We start from the raw sequence: 11,929 nt of genomic DNA on the forward strand, positions 1-11,929 counted from the left end.
TTTTTTACATGCTAGTGGTACTCTATAGGGGTTAAAAGACATGCATCTCCTCCTCCTGTTCTTGTGAATACGTTGGAAGCATCGCTTAAAAATATTTCTCTTCTTCAGCGTGTTTCCAAAAATGGTGAAATCTTCTTCCTTGAGAGAAAAAAACGAAGATATCCAAGGAACAGTGTCACAGTTAAAAAAGTTGGGCTCCGCATTCGGGGTCACTTCGTACACGCTTCTGTAAATGTCTTCTTCTTCTTCTTCTTCCCTTTCGTATGAAGCTTCTGCGGTCATTTTTTTTCCTTCCAGGTCGTGGGGGGTTGCCCCTGGACTGGTGGCCAGCTGGACTGTCTTAGCTTGTCCTTTGCTCTGTTTCTTCAGGATGCCGCTCGGGGGTGCCCTCTCCGCGCCGCAGTCGCGGTGACGGTTGCTGTGGGTGTGGCCATGGGTGTTGTTTCCGCTGGTGGGGTTGCCCATGTTACCGCCTGCGTTGTTACCGCCTGTGTTGTTGCCGCTGCGTCTGGCCTGTAGACGACCCTCCTCCGAGCCAGCCGCCCCGCTCGGGTCATTCGAGTGCCCCGTCACCATGGTGTATGCGCTTAAAAGCTGTGCATATTTGCCCTCTTCTGAATGGAAGCGGCCAACTTGGGGAACCTTCCTCGCGAACTGGCCCAGCGGAAGGGGTGAAAACACGCAAGTAAAAAGGAGCAAAGTCTGAAAAAAAAAAGAAGTTAAGTATGCAAAAAAAAAGGAAGTTAATTATGCAAAAAAAAGAAACAAATTTTGCAAAAGCGCGCACGTCGTGCTACTCCATAACGATGAACCGCAACGTGGGGAAAAAAATAATTTACATTAACAACACCGTTTGTGGGTGGAAAAAAAAAAAAAAAAAACAAATAGTTCACCAAAAGCGCTGCACAAAAAAAAAAAAAAAAAAGAGGAAAATGTTCCGTCCATATGCTTCGCTTGTGCAAGGTTACCCTCGAATTTCGACCTTTTAACACTTTTTTTTTTCTTCCCTTGGCTCCTTAATATTGCTTCTTGCACAAGTGGGCTAGCTAATATGCCAAAGTTTCGTATACATGCACATGCATGTGGCTCCGCCGTGGGAAAAGCCCCCCTTTTCGAGAGACACCCCATGTTTAGCGATCCCCTGGCAGCTACTTTTTGACGACGCGAGTAGTTTTATTTTTGTTACTTTTTTCCCGAACGGATAAGCCAGCTTGGGGGGGTGGGGAAAAATAAACTGCTCTCTTGTGTGCCCAGCATCTGTTTGGGGCCACGAAGGGGTGAAAGGACGTGCGATTAGGCAATGAGGCGATGAGGCGGTGAGCCGATGAGGCAATGGAACAATGCGGCAATGAAGCCATGAAGCCATGAACCCATGAACCCATGAAGCACTCCGCTCCGTTGCAACTCTCACGCCTATGGGGGAAATACCCCCAATTTGTAAAGACTAGCAGAAGAGTGGCTTTTTAATCCATTTGATTAAAACAGTCCATATGAAAAAAAAAAGTGATGGCGGTGAGAATATGCTCACGTCCATACAGCCCGGCGCGACATTACGGGTAGGTGGAGAGCTGCCGTGCGTACTTGTGGAGAGGACTCCTACACGAAGTAGCCTTCCCCCATCACCCTCTATGCAACGTCCACGCACAACAGTCAATGTATGAATGGTAAAAAAAAAATAATTGAGAAAAAAAAGGATTCCTTTTTAAATTAGTAAATAAGCGGGAATATGAAATAATAGGTACAAAAAAAAAAAAGAAAAAAAGAAAAAAGGGAGTCTCATAGCATGGACAATGGGACACGTAAAAAGCGTGGCGCTGCCGCTGCCGTTTCCGCTGCCGTTTCTGCTACCCCTGTCGGTGGCTAACTATGCCTAGCGCTCCACTTACACCCGTTAAGTGGGGCGCTCCACAGATGCAAAGCTCATAAGGCATTGAAGCGGCTAACAGGGGCTGAAGGGCAGTTACACTCATTCTGCCTCCCCACACTTTACCATGCAACCCTGTTTGGATTTGTCGTGAAATATCCAATCAGGGTGTGTTCCTCTCCATGGGACGTGCAAAAGGAAGCCCATTGCAGAAGTACACCCATGGGGCGTGCTTACGCTCAGATGAAGGAAGCGCGTAGGGAACTCTGCTCTCTTGGGGAGATTAATCAGGGTATAGTAATACATCAGTACTGTGACCACAATTGGGGTTGCACCCCAAGCCGCGGGGGAAAACCCACATCGAGTGATCTCTCCTAAAATAATGTGACGTTTGCCTGGCGTTCACATGACGCTTGCTGGACGCTCTCCGGACGTTTACCCTTCTTCTCACTGCAGCTGAGCCAGCCAGTCGATAACCTTCTTGAGGATTTTCTCATTCCCCGGCTCCTGAGGAAGTATATGGTCCATATCATCAATGGTAAATAACTCCTTGTTCTTCGTTTGAATAGAATTAAAAAATTTCGACACTCCTGTGTAGGAACAAGCGCTGTCTAGTACAGAATGCACAATCAAAATTTGTACGTCTTCTGGAATGAACCTGATATCATTGTGTAAAGCATCTACCGCTTTTAAAATTTCATTCCCGAATCGGTTCGTTATGGGTTTATGGTAACAATTGGCGTCAAAACTAAACAGGTCATTAATGTAGGGGAACATCTCAAACTTAAGGACAGGACTCAGTCTCATGGTGGGTAGAAGGGTGGATGCAAGTTTTGCTATAGGTAGGTAGAAGTACTTATATTCTGGCTTTTTCTTCAGGTCATCTAGGGAAATCATACCAGCTAGACTAATCACTCCCTTAATGTTCAATCGCTTAATCGATTCATCTCCTTTTTTTTCTCTCAATTCTAATACCCTTAAAACGATATTTCCTCCCATAGACAGACCCATGAAGTAGAATGGTGGGATGTCATTCTTTTTGATATTGTTCATGCCACTAGGGAGTTGTTCCTTACTGGATGAAGCACTTCCTGGAGAGATATGACTTCCAGGTGAAGTGTTATCATCATCAGAGGTTGATGCAGCGGAAGATGCCATATCACTGGAAGTATTAATAACACCTCCATATGCTGTTTTTTTTTCTTTTTTCTTTTTTTTCCCACCTGAGCATAATGAGTCGTATACAATGTTGGCATACTCCAGCACATCGTAAACTAATTCTTGAAAATCATTTACGTGAGTCTTCACATTTTGTACGCACCCTGACTGTCCATGTCCTCTCATGTCTAGACCGTAGACTGAGTACCCCCTTTTGTTGAATTGCTCAATCCAGCTGCCTTTGTAAATATAATAATTTTTTGCATCGACAAGAATGGCCTTTTCTTTGCTCTCTATTATGACATTATGCTTTAGGTATTCAAATCTCACATGGGAATTCAAGGCATGCACTAGTATTATTATTCCGACTGGTTTGTTCACCACCCACTCGTATGTCTTCAGCTCTAGTCCGTCTCGACTTATGAAGGACCCCGTCTTCAGGATGTCGTTCTGCCTTCCATCATTATCACCATCCGCAGCTTTGTTAGCGGCCTTGTTGGCATCCCTGTTGGCGGCCTTGTTAGCATCCCTGTTAGCGGCCTTGTCAGCATCCCTGTTAGCGGCCTTGTTAGCATCCCTGTTAGCGGCCTTGTTAGCATCCCTGTTAGGGGATTCCTTTGCCACCTTATCGGCTACCTTATGAGGCGTCTCCTTCTCAGTCTGACGTGTTTCCTTGTTCGCGCTTCCACTTGTGGCCTTTTCGGTCTCATCTGGGATTTTTTTCTCTGGTTCAATTGGGGTCTTCTTCTCAGGTTCAGTTTGGGTCTTCTTCTCAGGTTCAGCTGCGGCCTTCTTCTCAGGTTCAGCTGAGGCCTTCTTCTCAGGTTCAGCTGCGGCCTTCTTCTCAGGTTCAGCTGCGGCCTTCTTCTCAGGTTCAGCTGAGGTCTTCTTCTCAATCTCGTTGGAGGTCTTATTCTCTGCCTGATTGGCGGCATTATTCATGGCCTTCTTCTCGCTCTCTTTTGCGGTCTCACTCTGAGTCACCCTTGCGGCCTCACTCTGGGTCACCCTTGCGGTCTCATTCTGAGTCACCCTTGGTACCCCGTTTGGGGCCCGATTCGGGGTCTTATTGGCTGGCTGGTTCGCCGACTGGTTGGGGCCCCGGTTGGCCGCCTTATTCCCGCCCCTGTTGGTTGGCCTGTTCCCGGGTCTGTTCTGGGGCCCCCTACCGGCTGGTTTATTTGTGACCTCCGCCATGGTTCCTCTCTCTGTGGCAGCTATGGGGAGTATCCGCAAAGAGGATTATTCGACGGATATCTTCAGATACAGGGGGGAAGCAGCGATGGCGGAAAAGACGAAATGGAAAGACACGTGATGGGGGAACAGACTAAAAAATAAATTGGGGGCCAAAATGGGCGGATAAAAAACGGGGGGGAATGCAAAATGAAGGGTAAAAAAAAAAAAAGGCGGGAGGAAGGAAGGAGCCAACAAAAAGGGGCAAGGAAAAAAATATAGAAAAGAAAAAATGGAAAGATTACAAAACAGCAACGTGAGAAAATAAAAAAAATGAAGGCTAACAAAATCCCCAGGGGAATTATAATTAACCAAATGTTCAGTTAATAGGAGTTAACCTATTTGGAAAATGAAAATAAAAAAAAAAAAAAATACGAAAGGAACAACTGGGGGATGAAGATATAAAAAGGGGAAAAAAGAAAAACATTTCCTTAAGAGGGATGCAAAAACAAAAACAGCGTATCATAAAAAGGTTCGCGTGGACTGCTTCTATTTTATTTCATTTTCAAATTGACTCTGCGCGGGTTGGAAAAATCTTAACAACATGGCGAAGCGCAGCATACCGTTTTTTTTGCGATGGTGGGGGAGTAAGCGAAATAAAATAATTCATTTTCGGGTAGTATGGAGCCTCCTCGTCATGTGGCTTTTTTCATTTCTCGTGCCTCTCATTTGTGGGATCAATTGAGAAAAAAACCCCAGAGCTCAGAATCGCCTCAAGTGACGATAGGCGGCGTGATCACATGTATGCATAATATAATAATATATATAAAAAAATATTTATTTTCACCATTGAGGTCGGTCCATTACTTCTCCGCCCCCTTCTTCCCGTAGCTGCCGCCGCTCTGCATGCACGTTCCTCCCACGGGGAAGAAAAGCACCATTAAGGGACAGACCCGGGAAGCCTGTCTCCGCAGGCTCGTAAATACTCCCGCCTGCTAAAGGGTGGGGAGAAGCATGCCCACATATATTAATGGTTTAAAAATTTCTTCCCTTTTGGCAGCGCGGAAAAAAATATATAACAAAAAAGGCGTCACGTCGGAAAGGAATAGGTGACCCGGTTTTGCAGCAGCTTCGATTTCGAATGGCGCGAAAGATTAATGCAAAGGTAATTCAAAAACAACGCAAATACAATGCGAAAATAATACAGAAAAAAAAAAAAAAAAATCCAAAATAAACAAAAAGCGTTGTTGTTAATATATAAAGGCGCAAAATGACGCATTGTGGAAAAGCTGAAAATGCGGAGCCGTATGAGGAGCAGCCCAGGTTTTACTGAACCGTGAGAAAAAAAAAAAAAAAAAAAAAAAAACTACACGAAACAGCTTATGTACATTTGATTGTATTCCCCCATGGGGAGATAACACTTGCCGCGCGTTGCGACGGCACGTGGCGCAACTTCGGAACAACTGGCAAAAAAGGTAACCCACTTAGCGCTGTGAAAAGGGTGGCCTACGCTGCAGCTTTATGCGAGCGCGATTGGGTACAGCGCAATCGGGCGTAGCGCAATTGGGTACAGCACAATAGGACGTAGCACAATCGGACGTAGCGCAATCGGGCGTAGCACAATCGGACGTAGCACAATCGGACGTAGCGCAATCGGACGTAGCACAATCGGACGTAGCGCAATCGGGCGTAGCACAATCGGACGTAGCACAATCGGGCGTAGCACAATCGGACGTAGCACAATCGGGCGTAGCACAATTGGGACGAATTAACTGGGGTGCGTTAAACTGGGTCGGCTAGGCGCGGGTCGCGGCCGGCGGAGAGAGGGCGGACAGCCACGCAAGCACCTTCTGCAGAACCCGCTCGTTGCCCGGCTCAATGGTGAGGACGTGGTCCATATCATCCAGGACGTGTAGCTCCTTAACGTTCGTATCCATTTTTTAAAAAAGGTTTCAACGCCCCCAAAGAAACAAGCACTGTCATGTCTGGAGTGGACAAAAAGGATGGGAATGTCCTTTGGAATATGAGCCATGTCATTATTTAAATTTTCTATAGCGTTCAGGAGTTCATATCCTAACTTGCACGTGATCGGTTTTTTATTTCGATTTTTGTCATAATTAAAAATCTGATTAACGTAAGGGTATTTTTTGAAGTACAATGATGGCGTCAGTCGGAGGGTTGGAAAGACAGTGGCAAAAAATTTGCTACAAGGAATGTAAAAAAATTTGTATGAGGGTTTGGAGGCTAATTCATCGATGGAAATCATCCCAGCTAGACATATACATCCTCTTATATTCAGCTTTGTGCTATGGTTTTTTGATTTCCCTAAAATTTCTAACGTTCTTAGTACTATGTTTCCCCCCATGGAGAGGCCCATGATGTAGAAGGGCGGCGTTTTCGTGTTTTTCAGGTTGTTGTGAATGGACCACGAGGCGCTGTTCTTCTGCGCGTGGGATGTGGGGGAAGCTGCAGACGTGGGGGAAGCCGCCAACTTGGGAGACGCCGCCGACTTGGGAGACGCCGCAGAACCGCTGTTACTCGTTTCCCCACTCTTTGCATCCTTCCCACTCGTCAGACATATAATGTCATGTACTCTATTAATGTACTGTATCAGATCATAAACCAAATCATCAAATTTTTTCACATTTGTTTTTAAATTCCTCCATCCATCTGACTGTCCATGTCCCTGTAGGTCCATGCCATACACTGAGTAGCCATTTTTGTTGAAATGCTCAATCCAGCTGTTCTTGTAAACGTAATAATTATTTGCATCCTTTAGAATAGCTTTATCTGGGCTCAGTACCTCTACGTTGTGTCGCAGGTACTCTAACCGTACGTGTGTGTTTAGTCCATGCACTAGGAATATGACTCCTATTGGGTTCTTTACTTGCCAGGAGTAGGTCTTCAAAGTGAGTCCATCTCGGTTATGGAAAGAATCTACTTTGGGTTTTCCGTCCAAGCGCGTGCTACCGGCGGAGCCGCTTGGGCCCCTCGAGCTGGACCCCCCGGCCGCCCGGCCCCTCTGGCTGTCCCGTTCCGCGGGCTGCGTCTCGGCCATTCGCTCCGGAGGTAGCGGTAGGTGCGGTAGAAGCGGTTGTGGTAGAAGCGGTTGTGGTAGAAGCGGTTGTGGTAGAAGCGGTCGCGGTAGGAGCGGTAGTGGTAGGAGCGGTCGCGGTGGACGCGGTGGACACGCTGGAGGCGTAGCGCTTATCGGGCCAACGACACAAGGCGACGAATAGGCAATCCCTGTAGGCAAGCAGGTCACGAAGCGGAGTAACAAGTTTGCTCAACAAACTAGTGCTCCTATAGACTGTGAAAAAAAAACGGAGCAGCACGGGCCGTGGTCCCCCCCCACCACCATCACTGCCTTATTTGCTACACAAGGAACACAGACGGGGGTATGCCAAATAGAGATGACTACCTTACGTAGTTGCGCCAAAAAAACAGAGGGATCTGCTGCAAACAAATTCCCATGTCAGAAACACTTATGCGATAAGGAAGCAGTCCCAACGCGGGAGTAACCTTTGGTCACGCATTTGCGCTTTGGTATGGTCCTTTTTTGGGCGCCCCAAAAGGGGAAGAAAAGGGAAGAAAAGGAAAGTAAAAACAAAGGAGGGGCGAAATAAAAACGAAGTAATAATGAAGGAAAGGCGAAGTAAAAACGGCGTAAAAACGAACGGAAAAGCGACGTAAAAACGAACGGAAAAGCGACGTAAAAACGAACGGAAAAGCGACGTAAAAACGAACGGAAAAGCGACGAAAAAACGAACGAAAAAGCGACGTAAAAACGAACGGAATGAGAAGGAAAAAATGTACCCCAAACAAATCGCAAAGCAGCAGTGCTAACCTTTTAGCACGCAAAAACGCGTCACTCATGTGCAAAATAATTGTCAACTCCGTCAGAACGTTTCTTTTTTTTTTTTTTTTTTTCTTTAACATGTTTTGGTATACCCCATGGGGTTACTCCCGTGTGCACCCATGTATGGCTGATATTCCCTGCGAAATGATCTCACATCCCCGCGACGGACTCCGAACGGGTAACTTCCCCATCGGAGGAAACGCAAACAATGTTGCAGCTGCGCAATGTGACGTACCACACAGCCAAGGAGGAGTGGACAGCTGGAATGTAATGTACAGGGGGGGGAGGGGCGTACGGCGAAACGATTGAAAAGGCTGCGGAAGTTTGGGAAGGTCAACTCCGTTCGTTTGGGGAAAGCAGCTTGGACAGCGCGTTGCAGTGGAGTTCCCTGAGAAGATGGACGTGACACTCATCGAGTGGGACACGGCACAGTGGAGTGATATCAACCCTAGACGGAATTGCTCCACGTCCATCCTCTCTTTTTCTTTTTTCACCTTAAATCAATCGTTCCTAATGGGAGCCTCATACAGAGGCAAAAAAAGGGGGCTTAAATAAAAATCATTGAAGTGTTAAAGATGGCTACATCGCCACGTAGAAACAAAGCATACGTGCAAGGTATCGATATAAAAAGAAAAAATGGTAAATGAAAGGAGGCTTCCATTTCCACTCTCTTCGTTTCGTAACTCATAAGACGGTAGACGTGGACCCCTCCGTGCGGCAGCTACACTCATTTGTGTGATGTTTCTACTGGTTTGTTCCTCGCGAACTGTAAAAGCTGGTACTTCTTGGGCCAGTCCGTTTAAGTGCCGAGTGGGGGGGATACTCACCAGGATGGGGCAGCCACGAAATGAGATGCCACAAGGGGAACGGACCCCCCACGAAAGGACCCCCCACGAAAGGAGCCCCCACGAAGCGCCTTTTTCACTCTTTGTCTCCCCTGTACATGCATTTCCTCTTTTCATTGCCTACTGGGCGCACCAAGCAGAACGCTTCATGTGCCGATTGTGGAAGAACCCCCTCCAGAATAATCATCCCATGTTCCGCTTCCAACTCTGAAAATGTAATTTATTTTGTGTCCCTCTTTCCCAAACGTGAGGGTTCCCCCCTAGGGGGTAGCTATACTGTACGCACCAGCCATATCACCGGGTCACTCATTTGACAGATTCTACCGGATGTAGGAAGGCGCACCTCGAGAAGTGTTCCCATGGATGAAGCATTCCCATGGATGCAGCATTCCCATGGATGAAGTGTTCCCATGGATGAAGTGTTTCCATGGATGAAGTGTTCCCATGGACGAAGTGTTCCCATCGACGCGGTCCCCTTCGATGCTGCGCTTGACTTAGCTGGGGAGACGAATGTAGAAGCACCCAAGGGGTGCACTTCCACATGGATGAGTACGCGCGTGCGTCGACAGATGACGGGGACTGGTGCCTCCCACAAGGATAACCCCCCAAAAAAAAAAAAAAAAAAAAAAAAATATATATATATATACATACGTACATATATACATACATTTATGTGCATTTTTCTGCTACCCCCCGCGCGAGTCATTTTTTTCCACCCTGCGTTGTGCTCCCCCGCGGTGAAAAAGGCCCACGCGTTCTTCCCATCTGTGCATGCATCTCAATGCAGGTATACAGCAGTACTCGCGCCTACCCGCTGCTGCAGAAGTGGCTGTGTTTGCCTAGCTGCTTCCCCTCCTTCCAATCCCTCAAATGAGATGTACAAAGGTTTATCTCCCCACTTTTTAGGTGCCCCTTGTTCCCTTTTAACCGAGGCGAGAAAAGGAAAATGCCGCTGGGGGTCCCTTTCAGGAAGTACCTGTTTATTGTATCCACGTCCTTTTTGTGCATGGCTATGGGGTCTTGCTGCGTCCACCTGGTGATGAAGCCCGAGATGAAAGAGCACGACATTTCGAAGCACTTGCAGAATCGGAACAGCGCCATCCAGGAGGTGCAGCGGGAGATCCTCCGCCGGAAGACGTCCTAGGGAGGTGAAACGACGAATCGGTGAATCGACGAAGCGGTGAATCGGCGAAGCGACGAAACGACGAAGCGAAGTAACGAGGCGAAGGCCCAAAAGGGAACCCCCCGCGTCCCCACGAACAGAAAACAGAACTTAGTGTCGTATGGGTGTCGCCAAAAAATCGCGTCAGCGGCAAGGTAGACCCCGTTACGTTTCTCTGTTAGAATCGGTGCACTGACGAACCTGCACGTGTGTCCAGGCGTGTCACATTTTTTTTTTTTTTTTTTTTTTTTTTTGTGTCGTGAGAAAAAGAATACATGCATATGTGTACGCAAACATATAGGCATGCATGACGAATCAACTTTGAAACAAAAAAAGATGAGAAGTGACCCTGTGCAGAAATAGTCGCATGGGGAAAAGGCCCTTCCGGAGAAACAGATGCGCAGTTGTGCAGATCTGCTTATCTGCAAGTCTACAAATTTATCGATATGCTTGACCAAAACTGGTGCACTGAGCTCTCCCTTTATGGTATCCTCCGAAAAAATCGCAGGGGAATTTTACGCCCCTGGAGGGGGGTTAAAGGGGATGCTCATTCGAGGGTGTCCTTCCGCGGGAGAGCGGTAGAGCGGCTGGTTGGCGGGTTAAAGTCCGGGTGAAGGGCGCGATAATGGCCACGCACGCATCTCCATGTCCGCTTCTCCACGTACGCATCTCCATGTCCGCTTCCCCACATCCGCTTCCCCACGCCCGCTTCCCCACATCCGCTTCTCCACCTGCGCTGCACGTGTCGGGGGGCCGCCTCATATGTCCGAATCGAATATGGACTTCAGGTGAGAAGGGGCGACTCTGTAAACCCAGACGTTGCCCTCTCGGCGGTCGAGTCTAGACGTCCGTTGTCGAGCCCTTTTCCTAGTGACAATGAGTTCTCGAATGTCCTCAATAATTTCTCTGTTCAACGACCAGTAGGAGTGTCTCAAGGTATGTACATTTGATCCTAACCAAGTAGTATCGATTACATCTACATCTAGCCAATCACGATTATCTCTGTAGCAGTAAATGGGTTCTATTCCCGTAAAAACGAGGAGTGTATTCCTAAACATAGGTGGCTGATGCACAAACTTGTGGTGAGCCATATCCGTGTTGGACTTCCCCTGATCATTCTCTATAGATGTTTGCTCATTAAAGTCATTCGAGTCGACACGGTTTCTCTTTTTACAAAAAAAAAGAAAAAGTTTTTTCAGTCTCTGTACAAGTGTAGTCATCATCATTTCTTTATTTCTCATTTTTTCATTTGACATATCAAAATTCTCACAGTCCAAAAAGGACGAAACTAATTTGGGTTCTTGAAAACTATCATCACTCTCATTCGTTTTATTCCCAACTGGGATGGAAAAATAATCCAATTTGTTACTATCGAAGACGTAATTTTCCATCCTATTCGATCCCTTATAGTGGCTATCTTTACATATGTTTAAATCGAATACATTTTTTCCAAGGGATTTGGTTCCACTAAATATTTCTGCCCATTTCAATGCCTTGTCGTTTGAATCACAATAAATGGATATAACTGTACAGAAGGAACGAAGGAATACATACTCCTTGTTTACAAAGTCAGTTAGGTAGTACTCTGGGTTCATCATCGTGAGTGTGATGAGCTTCATCTTGGTGAGGTTATTTGTCCCCGTTTCCTTCTCGTCGATTGTCGAGAAGAGGTCACTCTTCACGATGTCGTGGAAGGCCAGCAGGAACATCCTCGTCCCCATGCTGTGCGTGATGATGTGGACGTGCCGGATTCCTGCGCGGGGGGGGAAGTAGCAAGACGGGTGTGGTGGGGTGTTTAGGGTTCAGGGTTTAGGGTTAGGTTTAGGGTTTAGGGTTAGGGTTAGGGTTTAGGGTTAGGTTTAGGGTTT

At 47.0% G+C, this 11,929-nt stretch overlaps 5 protein-coding genes across 5 annotated transcripts in view; 1 reads left to right on the forward strand and 4 right to left on the reverse strand.

Moving 5' to 3' along the window:
• The window catches only part of PCYB_011670 (POP1-like nucleolar ribonuclease), a gene marked incomplete at its 3' end in the record, with an annotated part of 4,339 nt that extends 3,763 nt beyond the window's left edge, over nt 1-576 (reverse strand). The window contains exon 1 of the mRNA XM_004220673.1: nt 9-576. The remainder of the gene's footprint in view (nt 1-8) is intronic.
• A 1,735-nt stretch (nt 577-2,311) lies between these two features.
• Nucleotides 2,312-4,219, reverse strand: PCYB_011680 (PST-A protein; the record flags this gene model as incomplete). Its single annotated transcript, XM_004220674.1, has 2 exons — nt 2,312-2,955; nt 3,088-4,219. The coding sequence occupies 2 exons, from the start codon at nt 4,217-4,219 to the stop codon at nt 2,312-2,314; spliced, it is 1,776 nt and encodes a 591-aa protein (XP_004220722.1).
• Nucleotides 4,220-5,447: 1,228 nt separating this feature from the next.
• PCYB_011690 (PST-A protein) lies at nt 5,448-7,021 on the reverse strand (the record flags this gene model as incomplete). The annotated part of the gene is made up of 2 exons (XM_004220675.1): nt 5,448-5,524; nt 6,043-7,021. Coding segments are annotated over 2 exons (1,053 nt in total), but the record flags the coding sequence as incomplete, so codon positions are not given.
• A 2,288-nt stretch (nt 7,022-9,309) lies between these two features.
• PCYB_011700 (hypothetical protein) lies at nt 9,310-10,043 on the forward strand (the record flags this gene model as incomplete). Its single annotated transcript, XM_004220676.1, has 2 exons — nt 9,310-9,428; nt 9,806-10,043. 2 exons carry the CDS (start codon nt 9,310-9,312, stop codon nt 10,041-10,043), a joined length of 357 nt encoding a protein of 118 aa, XP_004220724.1.
• Nucleotides 10,044-10,819: 776 nt separating this feature from the next.
• Nucleotides 10,820-11,929, reverse strand: part of PCYB_011710 (hypothetical protein) — a gene marked incomplete at both ends in the record, with an annotated part of 7,392 nt that continues 6,282 nt past the window's right edge. The window contains one exon of the mRNA XM_004220677.1: nt 10,820-11,814. Coding sequence (XP_004220725.1) covers nt 10,820-11,814 — 995 coding nt within the window. The remainder of the gene's footprint in view (nt 11,815-11,929) is intronic.

Source organism: Plasmodium cynomolgi, chromosome 1 (genome assembly GCF_000321355.1).
Source record: "Plasmodium cynomolgi strain B DNA, chromosome 1, whole genome shotgun sequence".
NCBI classification, from domain to species: Eukaryota; Apicomplexa; class Aconoidasida; order Haemosporida; family Plasmodiidae; genus Plasmodium; species Plasmodium cynomolgi.